This window comes from Musca domestica, unplaced genomic scaffold (genome assembly GCF_030504385.1).
Source record: "Musca domestica strain aabys unplaced genomic scaffold, Musca_domestica.polishedcontigs.V.1.1 24, whole genome shotgun sequence".
Classification (NCBI taxonomy): domain Eukaryota; kingdom Metazoa; phylum Arthropoda; class Insecta; order Diptera; family Muscidae; genus Musca; species Musca domestica.
In genome coordinates this window covers 9,244,965-9,267,877 of record NW_026712272.1, presented here as the reverse complement: position 1 = coordinate 9,267,877, position 22,913 = coordinate 9,244,965, and the positions used below count along the sequence as shown (strand labels likewise).

General features: G+C 34.2%; 3 protein-coding genes across 6 annotated transcripts in view; 2 read left to right on the top strand and 1 right to left on the bottom strand.

Moving 5' to 3' along the window:
- Positions 1–2,808: 2,808 nt before the first annotated feature.
- On the top strand, positions 2,809–4,141 carry LOC131802777 (uncharacterized). Of its 3 annotated transcripts, none has more exons than XR_009342381.1 (3): positions 2,809–3,358; positions 3,440–3,509; positions 3,580–3,720. XR_009342381.1 is itself a non-coding variant. In XM_059123376.1 (3 exons), exons 1-3 carry the CDS (start codon positions 2,928–2,930, stop codon positions 4,139–4,141), a joined length of 924 nt encoding a protein of 307 aa, XP_058979359.1. In that variant the 5' UTR covers positions 2,809–2,927. The 3 variants fall into 3 exon arrangements, 1 of the variants encoding a protein (XP_058979359.1); XM_059123376.1 differs by lacking the exon at positions 3,440–3,509 and having other exon boundaries at positions 2,809–3,163; positions 3,233–3,358; positions 3,580–4,141; XR_009342380.1 differs by having other exon boundaries at positions 3,440–3,650.
- LOC131802776 (putative nuclease HARBI1) lies at positions 3,804–6,071 on the bottom strand. Its single transcript, XM_059123375.1, has 3 exons — positions 5,765–6,071; positions 5,036–5,711; positions 3,804–4,971 (listed from the first exon to the last, which is right to left on the bottom strand). Exons 1-3 carry the CDS (start codon positions 5,827–5,829, stop codon positions 4,606–4,608), a joined length of 1,107 nt encoding a protein of 368 aa, XP_058979358.1. The 5' UTR covers positions 5,830–6,071; the 3' UTR covers positions 3,804–4,605.
- A 1,430-nt stretch (positions 6,072–7,501) lies between these two features.
- LOC101896212 (transmembrane and coiled-coil domains protein 2) overlaps positions 7,502–22,913 on the top strand; it is a 52,648-nt gene continuing 37,236 nt past the window's right edge. Inside the window, exon 1 of one of the 2 annotated variants that reach the window (XM_059123250.1) lies at positions 7,502–8,101. The gene's annotated coding sequence lies outside the window, so the exon portion shown is untranslated. The remainder of the gene's footprint in view (positions 8,102–22,913) is intronic. The other variant, XM_059123252.1, reaches the window with a different exon arrangement.

Here is a 22,913-nt window from a genome sequence, read left to right as displayed (position 1 = left end):
ACAATCGGAGTATCCTATTGGTTCTAAACTTGGTACATCGTAATATTATTATCAAACTTAGATAGAGTTCGGATATAAGTAATATCGGTCCACTCCTGGTACTTCCCCCACACAAGGTCGAAATTTTCAAAAAAGTATTTTACAGCACAGAAAGAGAAGGGTTGATCCGATTAAGCTACAACTTTGCAAATCCTAATATTTCCATCTACTTTAGGTACGAAAATGGACAATATTGGTCCGCTCCATCAAGTACCTCCTCCACAACATTTCAAATATCCATGAAGCTCATGAAACGCGAAATTAACATTCGATTCCATGAGACGTGGTACATGTCAATATTTTCATCAATACAAGATTAGTTATAAAGGCGGAATTTATGGTTTCGCATAAAATTTGAATTACATTGCTTAAATATTTTTGTTTTTTTTTTTTCCCATACCAATATTTTTATTTGTATTAGATGAAGTATGAAGGAAGAATTCTTTGGTGGACCGTATCTGGCTCCTCACGTATATTTTAACATTGTCGAAAAGTTATCACATATCTCATATACATATAAAGTTAAGGAAGTAATCGATATAGCTCAAACCTGGCACGTAGCAATATTTAGATCATATTTATTTAGGTCCAATTGGAAATGGACAATATTGGGCCATTCCTTCGTAACCCACATCATAGACGGTCAAACATTTGAATAATCATAACAGAAGTCAAAATAAATTATTTAAAATTATCAATTAATTTGTGATACCAATAATCATAGTGACATTGCCAATGACATTTCTATGGTGTTCAGACGGAACGTGTCATTGCATTTTTTATGCAAATGCCTTTTAATCTGGTTAAAATCTTTAAATTTGAAGAAAAACTTTCCATTCTTAGCTGATATAAGTAAAACGCATTTACATTAGGTAGGCCTTTTGCTTTTCTCTGTCTCCAGGCATTGCCATTTATTCAAACACTTCATACTTTACATTGGCAATGCTAGTTTCTCAATTAGTTTTCCACCCTGTTTTCTTATTGGAATCTGGTAACCACTTGTTTTTAAATAGGGCTTTATAGTTTAAGGGAAAATTCAAATACCATAAAACCTGCAGAAATCTAATATTTGTGCATTTTTTCGATATTATAAATCGCTTATCGTAGTAGAAACATTAACCTTCATAAGTTGTGTTCCAGAACCTGCAAATTAGTACTAATTAGAACTAATTCTGCTACAACGTGTTCCCGTACTCCAAAAACTAGCAAAACTTGTAGCTCTCTCGAGAAAAAATGGCGCTGAGTGGTGCACATTTCTGCTTGTTTTAGCTACATGAATTTGGCCGAGCAGAAATGTGCATATTGTAAATTTGACATTTAATTGGCAGGGCTAACAAGGTTGAAAAATGTACTGATACATTTCAATAAAGAAAATGATCAACTTGAAAACTAAAGGAAAAACTAATATTTGTCGTGCAAAAAACAAAAAGAGAAAATATGGAGCAACTGATGTATTCACTTTTGGATGATTCCAGCAGTGAAGAGGACTAGCTGAATGAGGAATCAGATTATTAATTATTATTATAAATTATTTATTTTAACTTATCGTCTTCAATACTCATTTTTTAAATGTTGGCGCTCTTTTCAGTAAGGTTTCACCAGTCCGATTTAGGCTGTTTACTTTTGGAATTTTGAATTTTGACATTTTATCGCATTTCTGCTAATTTTCCGTTCCCTTATTTTTTGAGCAAACCTAAATGAGAATGACATTTCGAACTGTTCTCTCTTCTGCTAGTTTTACTACTAAAAAAGTACTGGAACACAACTATAATTGGTATGATTAATTAATAGTGCGTTTAGATACAACATTTTATTGGAATTAATTCACAGCATGAGGATTTATTGCTTATTCCGGACTGAAGGTGAGAATACATGAAATGCTGCTCTGGTTTGGTGAGACAATTTGTTGGCTGCAGAACCTCCTTAGAATTCAATCTGTCTATTTATGGTCCTGGAAACCATTCAAATAAATTATTTCCAGATGCAAAAATCGTATATAAAGGGAATAGAGGAAATTTCATAAGTGGGCATTTTTGAACATTTTTGTAAAGAGTACCATTTGTTTAACAGTCTTAAATTTCCAGAAGACTTTTAGAGTTTCTGGTGACAGAATTCTTTAAAAAGGTGATCTGTCTATAGAATCCTTTCAATAGTCGTTTTACCTATAGGTTATATTATTATATTCTCTGACGTTAACAAACAAAATTTAAATCGAAAAGTAAACAATTTTGAATTTTATTAAAAAGAAAATTCTTTGTTTTGACAGAATTCGATTTCTTAAAGTGTTTTCAAAGTCTCCAGAAATTTTATCGAAAATTCTGCTGTTTGTGAATGATGCCAAAGGCTTCTCAATTTATGGAAAAATGTATAACTTAAATGTTTTTTTTTTTTTTGAATACCCTCCACGATTTGGAAAGAATTTGGATCTTTTCAAAAAAAATGAATTCGTCATAAATTCTGTTAGAATTTAAAAAATACAGTACATAGGGATTAACCGTTATTTTGTGGTCTATACGAAGACCTGCTTGAAACTTGAAACAATTCCGGTGAATAAAGTCGCTAAAATTATCAAAATACCGAATATAGGGAGACACCGTTATATCGGAGCTATACGAGGACCAGGACCTGCAAAGATAATTTTCTTCTTCAGGCTGTAATACCCATTAGGAACTTCAAGTACAACATCTCAAACAATTTCGGTGAATATTGTACCTAAAACCGTCAAAATACCGAATATAGAGAGGTACAGATATGTGGGGCCCATACGAAGACCTGGGGGTCAATTCTGGTTCTATGAAAACGTAAAATGAAAAGTTTTTTCACCGTTTCATACAAATACTGATTCGAGTTCTATGAAAACATAAAAACATATGTTTTAATGTTTTCATATGAAAGGAACGATAGAAAGTGAAACTAGTGTTTTCACATTTTCACAAAGTACGCTATTCCGATTCTATGCAATCATGAAAATTGAATCAAAAAAGTTTTCAGTTGAAAAATATTTTTTCATACAAATTTTCTTTATGAAAATGGAAAAATCGGTCCGTGGTAAAAGAGCCTCAGAAGAACAAAAGGAATTTTTAATAAATTTCCTTGAGGAAAACGTCGATTTGGCGAATGACAAGTAAGACAATTTAAAATTTTACAAAAAAATCATGTTTCTTTACAAAATAAAAATATACGTATATTGAAGATTTTGTACTGTTGATGGTGCAAAATATAGAGAAGAAAAATGGAAAGAATTGGCGGAATGCTTGAATGCTATTGGAGGGACTATGAAGGATGGTGCCAAGTGGAGAAAATATTGGAGTGATTTGAGGTATGACTTATTTTAATTGTAGAATATTAAATATAGTAGTAAGATTTTTTGGAAGAATGTTATAAGTATTATTATTTGTAGAGGAGCAAAATTGGGAGAATGGATCTAACGATCCGGAGAATGGAAATGGAATCGCTCGATATGCTTTTACGTATTTTAATACCAACCAATGTTTGTCATTGTACATGCGTTTATCTATGCAATTTTTTCCATTCGTATAGGCAACATACACGCTCCAAATACCTTTTGATGAAAAGAGACGAACAAAAAAGTGGAATTAATGGACCAAAAAAAATCAAGCAACTATCTGAAGTAGAACAGAGGATTATAAATATTACCAAAATAGAAGCGGTTGATGGGGATAAAACTCAGGAGATGGGGTTCCTATGTAGTCCCGGAGTACATGTGGAAAATAACTCATCAGATATTTGCTATCAGGAAGATATGGTGGAGATACTTGATGACCAAATTGTAGAGTTGGATGAAGATCTTGAAACTGGAGAAAATTCCACATTTACAATTAAATTGGGAGGAAAAAGACCAAGGAAAGAAAAACGGAAGGTTGCTTTATATCCTGATGAATCACAATTTGAAATATTGTTTAAAATAGAAGAAGAGAAAGTGGAAGCTATGAGAAAGTCTAATACTCTAAAGGAAAGGGAGATTGAAGCTATAAAGGAGCAAACAGAAGCGATTAAGGCTGATACACAAGCAAAAGTGGATTTTTTAAAAAGAATACAGGAAGTCATTCAAGTTCTACCTTGTAATAATAATGGCTACTGACATAATAATAAATAAATTCTAGCCATTACTAAAAATGATGTCGATTATTCTTAAACTGTTTTGGAAACGAGCTTGACACAAATCAGCAAGGTGTGGATAAAAGTTGTCTGTCCGTGGAAATCACCCTAGCGTCCAAACGAATTGAAGTAGATTGATACAATTTTATTCAAATGTGTGTTTGGTCTGCAGGACTTTTGATATTGAATATTTGTTATCTAGGCCCACGTATAGGTAAAGCCCACACTTCATTATAGGTACAGACAGAATTTTAGATCCAAGTCTTCGTATAGTATTTTTAAGATTTTAAAAAATTTTGTAACGGTTTTTGCCTTTTTATTTAGTTTTTTGTTTTTTTTTTTTTTTTTTTTGAGAATTTTTAAATTTTTTCCAAATGGTGGACGGTATTCAACTGCTTTTTCACTTGTTTTTTTAATGATTGTATTGATTTTTCAATATATTCTTATCTATTGAGCAAATACGTTTTCAACTATTTCGGAACGTTGCCTTTTTGCAATACTTGGTATATTTCGGCATGAAATATCCGCAGTTGCATTTGTTTGTTCCCCATTGTCATTCATTTCCTCTGATATTATTTCCGGATGCGGTATCTTTTTCCGAACTAAAAAATTATGCAGGACCAAACAGGCGTTTATTTTCAGACCTGCTTTTGGTGGACTATAGTAAAGTGTCCTTTCTTTTGATAAGCATCGAAATCTTGATTTTAGTATACCAATACATATTTCTACTAAAGCTCGTGTCGATTTGTGCGCGATGTTATAGCGCTCTTCGGATGTATTGCACGTTGAAAGTATAGGAGTCATCAACCACGGCTATTTGGTAAATTAAACGAATACACTTTATTATCTCTACACATAATACGTTCGTATATTTTACCTGCAATGGGTAACCACTATCTCCTAAAAGCCAATAATTACGTTCTCCTCCAGTATATAAATCTTCCAGTCTTCTGCAAGCTTGGGAACTTCTCCAAACATAAGAATCATGTGCTGTACCACCAAATCGTGCGTTAGCTGCCAAAATAATATAATTTGAATCGCATATAATCATCACATTCTTTGAATGTCCTCCTTTTCGACAGTAATATATATGCTCAATTTCACGCCTTGGAGCAGATATTTTAATATGAGTGCCGTCAATTACTCCTATAATCCCTGGAAATTGATATTTCTCCATAAACTTTATTTTAAGTCCTGGGAAATCTTCTTGTTTGGGAAATATTATATAATTGTGTGAAATATTGTTCAAAGCTTTAGCAACCATAGTTACACATCTGCTTACGGATGTTTGAGATAAAGCGGATAAATTATCTTGTCCTACACTTCGTTGAAAGCTACCAGTAGCAAAAAAACGTAATGAACTTAGTACTATTAGATGACATGGAATTGCATGGACTCTTCTTGATTTCGGCAAAAATGGCTTCAATTCTTCGATGAGTTCCAAACACAAATGCTTCGGCATCCTATACAACTCAAAAAAGCTCTCCTCTGTGGCTATTTCAAATGGATTGTGGTGATCCCGAAGACTGCGTCTAAGAATTCGAAGCGAGTTCCTAAACAATTTTATATTTATTCCATGTTAACTTTTTTAGATAATTGTACTAACCTTTGTTCTATTCTATGTCTTTGCGATATATAATATAATGGAACTTGACATTTTTTATCGTACATTGTTTGATTTTACGACAATATTATTTTTTTCCTGTTAACATATGAACGTCAACTTTACAATTATTTCAATAACATAGTTACAAAAGTTTCATTGCGACACGGAATTGAAACATTGTTTTCACAAAATGAATCAGAATCGGAAAATATGTTTTTATGAAAACGAATTATGAAAAGTTGTTATGAAAACGAAATTCAAAATAATTTTTTCATTTCATATTTTCATAGAACCAGAATCGACCCCCTGGACGTGCATAGACAATTTTCTGTCATAGACTGTAGTTCCCATTACGTACTCTAAATACGAAATTTGAAAGAACTTCGGGGAATAATGTCGCTAAAATCATCAAAATACCGAATATCGGGAGGTACCGTTATGTGGGGGCTATACGATATTGTGGATCTAGGTAGACAATTCTCATCCAGGGGGGTAAAGTACTCAGAAGGAACTCCTTCTGTGAATTGTTAGACAATTCCAATTTAAAAATGTGGCTAAAATTATTAAAATACCGAATATCGGGAGATACCGTTATATGGTGGATATACGATTATGTGGCCCTATATAGACAATTCTTCCGGGGGGTAAAGTATTCACAGAGAACTCCTTGTGTAGAATTTCCGTCAATTTTAAATTTAAAAATGTGTCTAAAATCATCAAAGTACCGAATATCGGGGGATACCATTATTTGGATCAATTCTAGGAAGTGCAATTTTTTAATTGGTAATCAGCTGTTCTTTTCAGTCAAAATCGATTTCTACAACCCTATCTTGTTGGCGTGTTTCAAGCAATCTGGCAACGAAATGCTCTCACCGTTCATCTTCGAAAAAAATCGGATCAGCAGATGCATAGACAAATTAAGATATAGACAACGAAAAGTTAGTTTGGTCTTTTTTTCCAGGTGGCTCTCATCATGTTTTGCATAGTCAACATGCTCATTTACGCGTTCAAGCCACTCGACTTCGAAAACACATTTCATCGTTTTTCAAGAATTTCACTTGATTATTCCGGAATTTTTTGATGTCATCACGTAATTTTCACATTTATTTTATTATGGAACAATTTCCAACCGACAAATATCCTACAGTTTTTGTTATTTTTAACGTTTTAGAATTGAGTGACTTCAATATTCCCACTCAAACCCCTGAAACGATATAGACGACATCTGCTGATTCGATTTTTTTCGAAGATAAACGGTGAGAGCATTTCGTTGTCTATATTTTCATTTGTCTATGGCAGATGTCATCTATATCGTTTCAGGGGTTTGAGTGGGAATTTTGAAGTCACTCAATTTAAAAATGTTAAAAATAACAAAAACTGTAGGATATTTGTCAGTTGAAAATTATTTCATAATAAAAGATATGTGAAAAGTACGTGTGACATCGAAAAATATGGGAATATTCCAGTGAAATTCTTGAAAAACGATAAAATGTGTTTTCGAAGTCGAGTGGCTTGAACGCGTATGCAAAATATGATGAGAGCCACCTGGAAAAAAAGACAAAACTAACTTTTCGTTGTCTATGTTTTCATTTGTCTACGTTCTCTCTCATTCGTAAAGGCAAAGAGCGAGTCGATTTTCAATTAATCGATTGTTGAAAGAGAAAATCACAAAATCGATTTTTTTGTAATCGATTATAAAATTATAGGTCTTTGTCGACATTGACATTTCATATTATTTCTTGTCGTCCCATAAGCGAGAGTCAAAAGCGGAAAAGTAGAAAATCGAATTACCAAAGCAAAAACTAACAAAAAAGTTACCGATTTTGGTAAATATCTACCAACTGTGGCAACCGTGGAAGTAAATGTTTGTGTGTGTCTCTCGGTGGATGGAAAAATTTATAGTTTTTATAAAATATAACAAATTTCAAGAAAGAAAAATTAAAACCCGAAGTGTAGCAAAATTGCAAACAGACAACTAACTTGTGTTGTGCTGCGAGAAATATTTGTGATTTGAACTTTATGCCAGTGCAAGGAGAGGCAGAAAATATTTTGTTTGTCGTTTGTCTGCTGCAAAAAGAAGGAAAACATAAGTGGAAAACTTTGTATAACAATTGTAAGAAAGCAGAATATAATAAGTGAAACAAGTGAAGTGAAAAGTCAAGTTTTCTTTTGTTTAAAGAAAATCTATGTGAATTTTCCGCTGTAGTAACACAAAGATTATATGAAAAATTAACAAAAAAAAAATAGAAAGAAAAACCCAGCAAACCAACAAACAATCTCTCTCCAAGCAAAAAAGCGACGACGAGGAAGAAGAAGAAGCAAGAAAAAAAGCGAAAGGTCTGTATGAGGGGAAAGTAGGTGTGTATGAGAAAAATATATAGGGAAAGGAGCGCCAGCCAGTGAGAGACAAGAATTGTGTGCCAAATGTCAATGAGAGAGAGGGGTTAGAAATACAGCAAAAGGAAAAATACAGCAATTTTTTTGATGCTAATGTCAGTTTGGTGTTTTGTTTCCTCTCGAAGGGACGAGTTTTAAAAGTGGAGAACTGTGAGTGAGAGAGCAAACAATGTGAGAGAGTGTGTGCGTGCGTGTATGTGTTTCATCAAACAAACCTTTTTTTCCCATTGTGAGAGAAAAAATGTGATTTAATGGTTATTTTCATAATAAATTAACAGAAAATTAAGTTAAATTTGTATTTAAATAACAAATTCACTGCTCAAGTCATGCCCAATTGTGTTTGGGGCAAGTAAAATCAAACAATAAATGGGAGGATTTTTCCTGTCAAATATTTGTGTATTTTTTTTTCGGTGCCCAAGAGTGTGTGCCTGTGTGTGTGTATATTGTGTTTTGTTGGAAAATAAAAGAACATCGCTAAAACAACTGCAACAACAAAAACAACAGCAGCAGCAACGAAGACGACAGCCAAAAAAAAAATCTTCATCTATTTGTTGTGTATTTTTCGTTGTTGTTGTTGAATTCTTTTTGCAATCTGAGGCTGTGACTGTCTGATTGGCATAAAAGAAGAACCGTTTTTTTCTCATTCTTTCAAATCCAGTTCAAGTACGGGGCCAAATTCCAACTTTAAAGTTCTTGAAACAAATGTTTTTTTTGCAATTTTGTGTGTTTTTTTTCGAAAATCGAGGTGAGTTGCAAATTAGAGAATTTAATGTTTCGTTTATCATCAAGTTTATTTTATAGATTTATGTGAAAGGTTTTGTTACGTTCTTGTCAAATTGAGAAGGCTTGTGTGATATTCCATGACGCAAAGGGTTAAAATTCCGATCTCAAGGGGCTTCAGGAAACAAGAGAAGTCTTCATTTTCGTAGTCTTTAATTTTCAGAAGATTTTTAAAAACTTTTTGGTTATAGAGTCGACTTAAATGGAGCTCAGTATGTATGGAAGTGTTCCAGGGCGTCTTGCTTATCAAATATTCCCTGGCGTTAAGTAGTAAAAACGCAATCTAAAAGGGGTTGAGGAAGTTTAATGAGTGGAAGATTTTTGGACTTTATTATAAAGAAAAGTATCAAGGGTCTAAAAATTTCCCGAAGATATTTATAAGTATTCTGGTTGCAGAATCCTGTAAGAAGGTGGTCTGTCTATTGAAATTCTTTAGCAGTCCTATGGACTAACTATGTATATAAACAATTTTTCGAGGCTAAGGACCCAAATTCCAATCTTAAAGTGGAAGGTTTTGAATTTCATAAAAAAGAAAATTCATTGTTTTAAAATTCTTTAATTTTCAGAAGGTTTTAACGAGGCTTGGCTTGAAAATCCTGCTAGAAGGTATTTTGTCTACAGAAGATTTGCAGCAACCAGGGTTCAGGATGCTTCATACTTCAAATCTTCGTTTTGAAAGACTTCAATTTTTAGAAGATCTATAAAAATGTTGCTGGCTTCAATTTCCAGTAGATTTTTAAAAACTTTTTGGCTGCAGAAATAACTCTGTGTATCGAAATATTTTCCCGGACGTTTTACCCATAGAAGAAATCCTTTAGCAGTCCCATAGACTAACTCTATAGCACCTTCTTTAGAAAATATTTCCCGCCCCTAAAGACCAAAATTCCAATCTAAAAGTGGTCGGTTTTGAATTTGATAGAAATGAGCATTCATTGTTTTGAAATTCTTCAATTTCTAGAAGGTTTTAACAAGTCTCCTGTCTGGAGAATCCTGCTGGAACGTACTTTGTCTACAGAAATTTTGCAGCACAAGGGGTTCAGGATGCTTCATATTACAAATCTTTGTTTTGAAGGACTTCAATTTTCAGAAGATCTATAAAAATTTTGCTGGCTTCAATTTCCAGTAGCTTCTTAAAAACTTGTTGGCTGCAATATCTCCATTGAAATAACTCTGTGTATCGAAATATTTACCCATGGAAGAGCTACAAAACGCCTTCTATACACAATATTTCCAGAAGGAGATTCGTTTTGAAGGAAAAAAGGGAGTTTTCACAAGATTTTTAAAAATGTGTTGGCTTCAAAGTCCCCTAGGAAGGTGCGCTGTCTGTGGCAATCGTTCTACCCATAAAAGAGCTCCAGAGAATCTTCCATATAAAATATAAAGGACCTCCAAAATTGTTAGTTTTTCGACATTTTTATACCCTTACCACAATGTGCATTTGTTTGTAACATGAGGAAGGAAGCGGAATAGACCCATAGTTACTTTTAAGGATCTTTATAGAAACACTTTCTGAGTCAATTTGTGCAAGTCAGTCCATCAAGTTCGCCGGTCCATATCTTCTTGTGAACAAAATGCAGGCCGCATTTATTATCCAATTGAGATGAAATTTTCCAAACAATATTTGTTTGGCCCAAGGATGAACCCTATGGAAATTGGTGAGAATCGGTTAAAATTTAGACATAGATTCCATATATACCTTCGACCGATTTCGGTAAAGTTTTGCACCAAGTGGCCAATATTAGGCGAAATGACCTAAATTTTGGTACATTCGACCGAATTCAGTCTAGAAGCAAGTACACCAAATTTGGGGAAAATCGGTTCAGATATAGCATTAGCTCTCATATATATGTTTCATCCGATTTGAATTTTAAGTCCCTCACATTCGTAACATGCAACCCACAATAATGATATTTAGTACCAGATATCAGATACAGCCCAGAAATACCTCTGCCAAATTGTATCAATATCGGTTCAGATTTGGACATGCTCCTATATATATCGTCGACCGATTTCGGGTTAATTGTGCAGCAAGTGGCCAATATCAGTCCAAATGACCTGAATTTTGGTACATTCGACCCAATTAAGTCTAAAAGCAAGTACATCACATTTAGGGAAAATCGGCTCAGATGTAGCTATAGCTCCCACTATATATGTCTCATCTGATTTGGTGATCAAGTCCCTCAGATTCGTAATATGCATTCGACAATAATGATATTTGGTACCAGATAACTTATAGAGCTCGGAAATACCTTTGGAAAATTTTATCGAGATCGGCTAAGATTTGGATATAGCTCCCATATATACCTTCGACCGATTTCGGTAAAATTTTGCACCAAGTGGCCAATATCAGGCGAAATGACCTAAATTTTGGTACATTCGACCGAATTCAGTCTAGAAGCAAGTACATCATATTTAGGGAAAATCGACTCAGATGTGGCTATAGCTCCCACTATATATATCTCATCTGATTTGGTGTTTAAGTCCCTCACATTCGTAATATGCAACCCACAAGAATGATATTTGGTACCTGATATCAGATACAACCCAGAAATACCTCAGCCACATTGTATTAAGATCGGCTCAGATTTACACATGCTCCCATATATATCTTCTACCGATTTCGGGTTAAATTTTGTCCCAAGTGGCCAATATGAGTCCAAATGACCTGAATATTGGTAGATCCGATGATATTTGGTACCAGATAACATAGAGCTCGGAAATACCTTTGGCAAATTATATCGAGATCGGCTATGGTTTGGATATAGCTCCCATCTATATATCCTTAATAATGGCCAATATCAGCCCAAATAGAATGAATTTCAGGACGTACGTTTCCATTTGGCAGAACTCGGTTACGATATACATTTTTTTTAATATAATTCCCTGATTCTGAGGGTGAACATTTCAATTCCGTGAAACGACCTCTTCTTCCTAACCTGTTTTGATTCTTCGCTTCTAATTACAAAACATTGCTTCCGTTTTCAATTACCTTCGAATTTCACACTTATCAATGGGGAATGAAATAAAATGTTTCAAAATATTATTTATAATTGAACGATAAGAACGCCGCAAGCCTTAGATTGTTTGATTGACTGGCCACATTAACATCCTTATCTGATTACTTTCAAAATCCCCAACGATGTGTTGCTAATCAAGACGGTGCTGTGGTGTGCTGCTACCGGTGCTATCTTTAGATCATATCGAAAAAATCGTTTTTAAAAACGGAGATTAGAAATAATTGAAAAAATTAACTTTGAAAAAAGGAATTTGAAAAAGCACCCAATGAAGTTAACATTTTTGAGGTGATTTGGTTGGGGCAAAAAAAACGACACTTTCTATACCCTTAGCCATATGGCTAGAGAAGGAGGGTACATATCATTTGATACGCCCAAAAAGTTCATCATCGAAATAACGATCCTAGACCTTAGGTATCTATGGAACAAAACTTTTTTCGGACGTTTGGAGTCGATCGACCATCAGATAGCTATTGACCACCCGTTTGTCTGTCTTGCTGGTGTGCACGATAACTCTCGAAGGTAGTATCTGATTTGGTCCAAACTTGGTACATCGTAATATTATTATCAAACTTAGATCGAGTTCGAAGATGGACAATATTGATCCACTCCTTCTGGTACCTCTCCCACAAAAGGTCGAAATTTTCAAAAAAAAAAAATGTTTTACTGCTCAAAAAGAGAAAGGAAAGAGAAGAGAAAGGAAAAAATGAACAAGTTTTTGCTCCAACTTTGGAAATCCTAACATTTGCATCATTGCTAGGTCAGGTGAAAAAAATAGATAATATCGGTCCACTCTATCAAGTATCTCCCTCACAAGGGGTCAACATTTGCAATACTTATAACTCTTATAATAGGTGATGTAAGAGTCCGACTGTCTTCATATTTCACACGTCACATTATTTCTATCAACACATGGTCTACTGTGAAGATGGAATGTATCGGTCCACTCCTTATGGTACCTCCCCCACAAAGGGTCAAAGTTTTGAATAACCAAAACTATTATAAAATCTGAGAAAAGAATCCGGTTCTCTTCATATTTCACAAATCTCATTATTTCTACTAACACAAGATCTGCTGTGAAGATGGAATGTATCGCTCCACTCCTTCTGGCATCTTCTCCAGAAATGGTGAAAATTTGGAATACCCATGAAGCTAAAAAAGGAACGGGAAATTAACATCCGATTCCGTTCAGACTTGGCACATCTTAATATTTCCATCAACGCAAGATCTGTTATAAAGATGGTAGAGATCGGACCATTTCTTCTCGTACCTCCTCAGTAATGCGTCCAAATTTAAAAGAATAACCAAAACGATTATAAAATACGAAATAAGCATCGGGTTATCTTCATATTTCACACATCCCATTATTTCTACTAACACAAGATCTGTTGTGAAGGTGGGATATATCGGTACACTCCTTCTGGTATCTCCCCCGCGAAGGGTCAAAATTTTCAATACCCATGAAGCTCAAAAAAAAAAAGCGAAATTAATATCCGATTACATTCAATATTTCCATCAACACAAGATCTGTTGTAAAGATGGTAGAGATCGGATTTCTTTTTTCTTGTACCTGCCCCAAAAAGGGCCAAAGTTTTAAATAACCAAAACTATTATAGAATCCGAAAAAAATCATTAACATATTTCGTCCGTTGGGAGCAATTTGCTATCACAAAATTCTTAAAATTAAATTACCAAAAAAAATAGAAAAATTAATATTCTCTGCTCAAGTTGCTGGAGAGCTATCACAAGTCAAGAAACTATACTGATTTCGATTTCTCCGCTACCCCCTCCTCTTATCTCCTCCACCTAACGTTTTTGGTGTTTAAATTTGATTTTGTTTCTACTTTGGCTGCTGCGGTATCACTTTGCACATCTCATCGGCGATGGGGGTCACACATCCGTGCCAGAAATGATAGAAATATGGGTCACTTGTTTTCTTGTTGCTGCTTTTGTTGTTGCAATATGTCCAAGCGATGTGTTCTCTCCGATGGTCAGCGTGGTGTGATAGATAGGCAGGCTGCGGCAGTAGTACCAGCAGCTGTTTGTTGGTTGCTTTTATAGGCATGCATTCGAATAAAATATATAAATTTGTATGTCTCTGTCTTAAGACTGTGAATGGTGAATGTAAATGGTGCATACAAGATGGATCTTTGGATGGATAATGGGGATAACGTTCTTTTTTATTATTTGGATAATATTTTCCAGTCGTTCGATAGTGGCTTTGAGTTATTTGTTTAATTTATCAAGATTTGAAATGGTGTTAATTATCGTTACAAGTATTTGAGATAGCATGGAAAATATTAGCTGGCCATGTGGATAATGTGCGCAAAGCATTTGTATAATCAACAATAATATTTTCAGTTTTTTTTTTGGACATGGCACAGAAAATTCAAATAACCCTCTTTGAAGTGATATCATTCAACTCGGCATTTTCATGGGTTTCCTTTCAAATTTAACAGTTTCCAAACTCCGAATTTTGTACTTAAACTTCATAATAAGTACTATGGCAAAAAATCGCGTATGGAAGTCTCCGACTTCGTATAACGCCCATATTCGATATTTTGATGATTTTAGCGACATTATCAACTGGAATTGTTTCAAATGTCGTAGTTGAATTTCGTAATAGGTATTGCAGCCTATGACATATACTTACATATGCAGGTCCACGTCTTCATATAGTCACCATATAACGGTACCTCCCAATATTCGGTATTTTGATTTTTTTTTTTGACATTATAGACCGAAATTGTTTCAAATTTCGTATTTGAAGATATTAATGAGTGCTACAGCCTATGACAAAAAATTACATGTGCAGGTCTACGTCTTCGTATATATACCTCCCGATATTCGGATTTGTCTCAAATTCCGTATTTGGAGTTCGGAATAGGCACTACTGACTGTGGCAGAAAATCACTTATGCAGACCCACGCCTTCATACATTATTCACAGCTTATTTCGATACATACATACGGTCCACAAACAATTTGGAAGACTGTGATACAATTTTCTATGTTGGTGGCGTTGGTAGCCTCTTCAAGTGGTTTGGATAGTGTGTAGAAGGTTTAACAAACATTTAGATGTCGTCCGCACATTATCTATATAATGTCAAGAAGATTTTCGAATTATGAAAAATTTATTTATGAACTATGGATAACTTGAGAATTTTATTTATGAATTTCGGATAAAGCGGATAATGTGTTTTTGTGCTTTGAAGAACGTGGATATTTTTTTTTTTTTTGAACATGGATTATTTATTTATGATCCTCGAATATTGTTGATAGATTGTTTTTGAATTTGGGATAGCGGGGATAATGTACTTAAGCAGTGTGAATAACGTGGATAATGTGGATAATTTTTTTATCCACTTTGTATAACGTGGATAATGTTTTCATAGAACGGATAAGGTATTTATGAACTATAGATAAATTTGATAATGTATTTGTGAACATCGGATAACATGAATAATGTATTTGTGAGCCTCGGATAAATTGGATAATGTAATTAGGCACTTTGGATAATGTGGATAATCTGTTTCTGAACTTTGGATAATGTGGATAATATTTTATGCACTTGGGATAATGTGGATAATATTTTCTTATAACGGATAACGTATTTATGAACTATGGATAACTTGGAAAATTTATTTATGAATCTCGGATAACGTGAATAATTCGTTTACGAATTTCAGATAATGTGGATAATGTATTTTTGACTGTGGATAACGTGGATAATCTGTTTATGCATTGTGGGTAACTTGGGTAATGTATTTTTCCCTTTTGAATAATGTGGATAATCTATATACACATTCTGGATAAGATGAACAATCTGCTTAAGCACTTTGGATAACGTGGATTATGTATTTATGCAGTTCATGAAACGCGGACAACCTGTTTATGCACTTTGGATAACGTCGATAATGTAGTTATGTACTTTAGATAACGCGGATAATGTTTTTATGGAATTTGTATAACGTGGATAACTTGTTTATGTAATTTGGATAACGTGGATAATGTATTTATGCACTTTGGATAACGTGGATAATAAATTCATACACTTTGGATAGCGTGGATAATATGTATATGCACTTTGGATAACGTGGATAATAAATTTATGCACTTTGGATAACGTGGATAATAAATTTATAGACTTTGGATAACGTGGATAATAAATTTATACACTTTGGATAACGTGGATAATAAATTTATGCACTTTGGATAACGTGGATAATATGTATATGCACTTTGGATAACGTGGATAATAAATTTATGCACTTTGGATAATGTGGATAATATGTGTATGCACTTTGGATAACGTGGATAATAAATTTATAGACTTTGGATAACGTGGATAATAAATTTATACATTTTGGATAACGTGGATAATAAATTTATGCACTTTGGATAACGTGGATAATATGTATATGCACTTTGGATAACGTGGATAATAAATTTATGCACTTTGGATAATGTGGATAATATGTGTATGCACTTTGGATAACGTGGATAATAAATTTATAGACTTTGGATAACGTGGATAATAAATTTATAGACTTTGGATAACGTGGATAATAAATTTATAGACTTTGGATAATGCGGATAACCTGTCAATGCACTTTGGATAATGTGCATAATATATTTATGGACTTTGGATAATGTGGATAATAAATTTATACACTTTGGATAACGTGGATAATATGTATATGCACTTTGGATAACGTGGATAATAAATTTATGCACTTTGGATAAGGTGGATATCTGTTTGTGTACTTTGGATAATGTGGATAATGTATTTATGCACTTTGGATAACGTGTATAATAACGTTATGCACTTTCAATAACGTGGATAAAATGTGTATGCACTTTGGATAACGTGGATAATAAATTTATAGATTTTTGATAATGCGGATAACCTGTCTACACATTCTGAATAAATAATTTGTGCACTTTGGATAATGTGGATAACGTATGTATTTGATTTAGGTAAATTAAAAATTGGAAATCTAGTATAATTTATCCATACCATTTGGATAAAAAGGATAATATGTAAAGGATGTATGTTTAGACTATTCGGATAAAGTGGATAATATATTTTGTCTACGAAGATAATTTGAGAAGTTTCGACTCTTTTTGAGTATCATAAAAAATGTATATCTTTATATGTGCAACGTCATGTATCTATGCCTTGTGGCAATAAAATCCGGATAACACATCCACATGGAAATTCCATAGCTCAGTTACTGACCACATGTTCTTACAGTTAACATTCCCCCTTGGCCACGCTGTTACATTTTGCCGTCCATCCGTCCATCCATTTATGCCCCAATCATAATTAATTCAATGTAATCCATGAATTTTTATTTTTATATTTAAATTCTGCGGAATTTATTGTATTTAGTTGTTATTATTGTTGGTTTGTTAGTTGCTTGGGTTGGTTGTTGCCGGTCATTTCTGTGGTTGATGCTTGTCTGTCTGTCTGTCTGTCGGTCAGTCAGTCTATCTGCACATAAATTGCATTTAATTCAATTAATTTTTTCCAATTCTGTTGCCAGTTTCTGCAGCAGCTCCCCGTTCCGCAGCTGTGAAACATGCCACTGGAATTCACAGTTTTTTTTAACTTTATTTGCGGCGTTTTTTCTTTTGCATTTGCTTTTGTATTCGAACTTTGGTCTTGCTGAGAAGTTATTTACGACGGGGCTAGGTTATGAGGTTATTATCGGTCAAATTTTGAGTGCGGTATTTTTGGAAAACAAATTCAAGGTAATGCATTCAGTTTGAGATTAGGATAAGGAGATTTCGATAGGAGAACTGAAGAATTCAATTGGAAATTCTTTAATACCAATCACCCAGGGATTAAACAAAGCCTCTTTACCTCCATGACAAGTATTTCCCGTTATTTAGAATTGATTTTAATATGGGAGATGTCACCATTATCGCCATTGTCATTCATCTCATTTCAATTGAATCGAAGGAAATTCTCACGACAACTGTCATTTGGTTTTCAGACAAACACCCCCTGATAACCTTTCAATCTATGTTTGGCATGATCGTTTCAATTGAATCAAAAAAAAGAGATGAATTAAATCCTCAGAATTGATTCTAAATGATGCGGGTTAATTTATAAAAAGTCACAGTAAGAGAGAGAGAGAGAGAATGAGGGAGAGTAAAATCAATTGTGAGTGTTAATTATTCGTCTGAACCTCAATTAGCCTTTATTTTGAGACATAAGCCCTCATCCACAAGACATGCGTGTACATTATCCGCAATATCCAAAGTGCATAAATACGTTATTCAAACTACATAAATTTATTATCCAGGTTATCCACAGTGCATGAATTTATTATCCACGTTATCCAAAGTACATAAATATATTATCTATGTTATCAAAGGTGTCTAAATTTATTATCCACGTTATACACAGTGCCTAAAACATTATCCAAAGTACATAAATTTATTATCCAGGTTATCCAAAGTGTATTAATGTTTTATTCACGTTATCCAAAGTGCGTGAATCTATTATCCACGTTATCCACAGTGCCTAAAACATTATCCAAAGTACATACATTTATTATCCACTTTATCGAAAGTGCATAAATATATTATCCACGTTATCCAAAGTGCAAAGATATACTATCCACGTTATCCGAAATGTATAAATTTATTATCCAAAGTGCATAAATATATTATCCACGTTATCCAAAGTGCATGAATCTATTATCCACGTTATCCACAGTGTCTAAAACATTATCCAAAGTACATAAATGTATTATCCTCTTTATCCAAAGTGCACTAATTTATTATCCACGTTATCCAAAGTGTATAAATTTATTATCCACGCTATCCAAAGTGCACAATTACATTATCTACGTTATCCAAAGTGGATAAATATATTATCCACCTTATCCGAAATGTATAAATTTATTATCCACGTTATCCAAAGTGTATAAATATATTATCCACGTTATCCAAATTGCATAAATATATTATCCACATTATCCGAAGTGTATAAATATATTATCCACGTTATCCAAAGTGCATAAATTTGTTATCCACGTTATCCAAAGTGCATAAATTTATTATCCACGTTATCCAAATTACATAAATATATTATCCACATTATCCGAAGTGTATAAATTTATTATCCACGTTATCCAAAGTTAAAAAAATCATTATTCACGTTATCCAAAGCGCATAAATATATTATCCACGTTATCCAAAGTGCATAAATTTGTTATCCACGTTATCCAAAGTGCATATACATATTATCCACGATATCCAAAGCGTATACGTGCACAAATATATTATCCACGTTATTCAAAGTGCATGAATACATTATCCACCTTATCCAAAGTACATAAATATATTATCTACGTTATCCAAAGTGCCTAAATACATTAGCCACGTTATCAAAGTGTATAAATTTATAATCCACCTTATCCAAAATTCATAAATTCATTATCCACGTTATCCACAGTGGATAATTTTATTATCCACGTTATCCACAGTGGACAAATTTATTATCCACGTTATCCACAGTTGATAATTTTATTATCCACGTTATTCAAAGTGCATAAATATATTATCCACGTTATCCGAAGTGTATAAATTTGTTATCCGCCTTATCCAAACGGCATAAATTTATAATCCACGTTATCCGAAGTGTATAAATTCATTATCCACGTTATCCAAAGGGCAAAAATGTATTATCCACCTTATCCGCAGTGTATAAATTTATTGTCCACGTTATCCAAAGGACATAAATTTATTATCCACGTAATCCAAAGTGTATAAATATATTATCCACGTTATCCAAAGTGCATAAATATATTATCCACGTTATCCAAAGTGCATAAATATATTATCCACGTTATCCAAAGGGCATAAATATATTATCCACGTTATCCAAATTGCATAAATATATTATCCACATTATCCAAAGTGTATAAATTTATTATCCACGTTATTCAAAGTGCATATACATATTATCCATGATATCCAAAGTGTATAAATATATTATCCACGTTATCCAAGTGAAAAAATATATTATCCAAAGTAAATAAATTTATTATCCACGTTATCCCAAGTATGTAACCACATTATCTACGTTATCCAAAGTGCATATACATATTATCCAAGTTATCCAAAGTGTATAAATTTGTTATCCAAAGTGAATAAATACATTATCCACTTTATCCGAAATTCATGAATTTACTATCCATACTTTATCCACATAATTTAAAGGGGGTAAATGTAGTATTCATTCATAAATATGTTATCCCCATTATCCAAGGTGTCGTCATCAAAATGTCATAATTACATTGTTTTCGATATTTAATCATAACTGGAAGCGTTATACTTAAATAGCTTCAGGTTTCTTCTAATGCATTGTCTAGTGTCTGCCCAAAGAGCACAACATATATTTTGATAGAATACCAAGTATATTTTTGCTGGGAGCTCAAGTTTTTTCTCGGTTGATTTTTTTTGTAAAGGTTTTTATACCATACGGGTCTCTAACAACATGGAACGGTCTGTGTGTCTTCTGTATAGAAGGGAAACAGATTAAGTTCTCAAAAGGTTCTAAATCGACTACATTATGAGTTGGCTGTTTTTGTACAAAAGAAAAATATGATGACTATCTATGAGGGTACATTTGGTTGAATATCATTCTTCTGGCGACCAATTGTTCTTCGAATACAAAAATTAGAGATTTTATTTAGCAAATCAAGGGACTTCTTATAGGACGTGGGCCCTTTAGTCGTAGGTTAGCAGATACCTTGTCTGACTTTAAATAAATAGGTTTTCTATCGAATTTTCAGAGTTTGTCCTCTCATATAAAATGGGGATAAACCAACTTCTACTAAACAACTGGTTTTACTGAACCCCCCCCCCCCTAGATTTGTTACGAAAATCGGATTGCTCTTATAGAAGACGACCTTTTTGTCGAAGAAAGTACAATTTTCTACTTAAGGAAGAGCATTTCGGGTTCTTTTGGGAGATTAGTTGGTTTTGTTGTGGAAGTTTAGTTTATCCTGTTTCGGAAGAGCAGTCAGAGTCTTTTTTATCTAAGTCCATTTTTTCTCCAAATAAATTAGACCTCTTCTTTGGAAGGTATTTTTCTGGAAGAATTTATTTTTTAAATGCAAGTTGGTGTTCTTTTGGAAGATTCTCTCTTCCCTTTATATATGAGTAGTATCTTCCTTGGCAGATCACATTTCATGCATCTAGCAGGTCTTCCTAAGTACAAGCAGATGCTTTCAGTTTGTATGCCTACTTTGCTTTCTTATTGAATTCCAGAGGTTAGTCTCTTGGCAGTCTAATTTGTCCGGATATTAAGGATCAATAGATGTTTTTATAGAGGACCCCAAGTTTCTTCAGAGAAAACATGGAATCTCTAGTCTCGCTTATTTAATTATTCCGAAAAAAATTTATGTTTTATTCAATGACTATATCCAATGGAATTTTTCGTGCCAATCCCACATTTTATTAATGTTGAGCTGTGGCAGACTGACAGTGTTTGTCTGTCCCCACTGCCACAAACATTGTCTTCTACCATTTATTTCCGGGTATGTAAACAACAACAACAGCAGCAGCAACAAATCTATCTAGCATTATGATGACACCAACAACACAACATTGGAGAAGATAATAACAATTTCCATGGCTAATTCTCTAATCAGCGTTTTAATCGCATTTGTAAAAGCTAAAGAAACATAAGCACATCGTGGAATGAATAGCAACAGCTTTTCTTATCGCCCTCCTAATAACCCATCATTGTCTCTTCCATTCTATCTGTCGTCCGGCTGTTGATGGCCAATGCTGGCTGGCGTCAAATCAAAAAAGATTGATAACCCGTTGAGTTGAGCAGCATAAGTTTTGTTGTCAAGAGTTGTCTTAGCTAGCAATGTTAGCTACAAGTTTTTATCGTGATTGAGAGAAAGAAACTGTTGGAGGAGAAAAGGAATAGGGAGACGAATGAGGTGGGGACAATACCACTTTGTCCTCTGAGAGAAGACTAAGTGGTCTTTTGAGAGAAGGACATTTGGTCTCCTGAGAGAAGAACAATAACTGGTCTTCTGAGAGAAGAACAACAACTGGTCTTTTGAGAGAAGAACAACTGGCCTTCTAGGAGAAGACCAACTGGCCTTCTAGGAAAAGTCCAATTTGCCGTCTATGAGAAGACCAACTTATTTTCTAAGAGACGACCAACTGGCCTTCTAAGAGACGACCAACTGGCCTTCTAAGAGAAGACCAATAGGCGTTCTCTTCTATGCGAAGACCATAAGCTCTTCTAAGCAAAGAAGGCCCTCAGCTCTTCTATGGAAGAGAAGACCTTCAGCTCTTCTATGGAGGAGAAGACCTTCAGCTCTTCTATGGAGGAGAAGACCTTCAGCTCTTCTATGGAGGAGAAGACCTTCAGCTCTTCTATGGAGGAGAAGACCTTCAGCTCTTCTATGGGCGAAGACCCTTCTATGGGCGAAGACCCTCAGCTCTTCTATGGTGGAGAAGACCTTCAGCTCTTCTATGGTGGAGAAGACCTTCAGCTCTTCTATGGTGGAGAAGACCTTCAGCTCTTCTATGGTGGAGAAGACCTTCAGCTCTTCTATGGTGGAGAAGACCTTCAGCTCTTCTATGGTGGAGAAGACCTTCAGCTCTTCTATGGTGGAGAAGACCTTCAGCTCTTCTATGGTGGAGAAGACCTTCAGCTCTTCTATGGTGGAGAAGACCTTCAGCTCTTCTATGGTGGAGAAGACCTTCAGCTCTTCTATGGTGGAGAAGACCTTCAGCTCTTCTATGGTGGAGAAGACCTTCAGCTCTTCTATGGTGGAGAAGACGTTCAGCTCTTCTATGGTGGAGAAGACCTTCAGCTCTTCTATGGTGGAGAAGACCTTCAGCTCTTCTATGGTGGAGAAGACCTTCAGCTCTTCTATGGTGGAGAAGACCTTCAGCTCTTCTATGGTGGAG

Bases quoted from the DNA above. Each gene is read 5' to 3' on its own strand.
- LOC131802777 (XM_059123376.1), top strand. From the start codon at position 2,928: ATGAAAGGAACGATAGAAAGTGAAACTAGTGTTTTCACATTTTCACAA. The intron at 3,164-3,232 runs GTAAGACAATTT...CGTATATTGAAG, and splicing joins GTCGATTTGGCGAATGACAA to ATTTTGTACTGTTGATGGTG. The intron at 3,359-3,579 runs GTATGACTTATT...CCATTCGTATAG, and splicing joins AAATATTGGAGTGATTTGAG to GCAACATACACGCTCCAAAT.
- LOC131802776 (XM_059123375.1), bottom strand. From the start codon at position 5,829: ATGTACGATAAAAAATGTCAAGTTCCATTATATTATATATCGCAAAGA. The intron at 5,712-5,764 runs GTTAGTACAATT...AAAATTGTTTAG, and splicing joins AGACATAGAATAGAACAAAG to GAACTCGCTTCGAATTCTTA. The intron at 4,972-5,035 runs GTAAAATATACG...TTTACCAAATAG, and splicing joins ATAGTGGTTACCCATTGCAG to CCGTGGTTGATGACTCCTAT.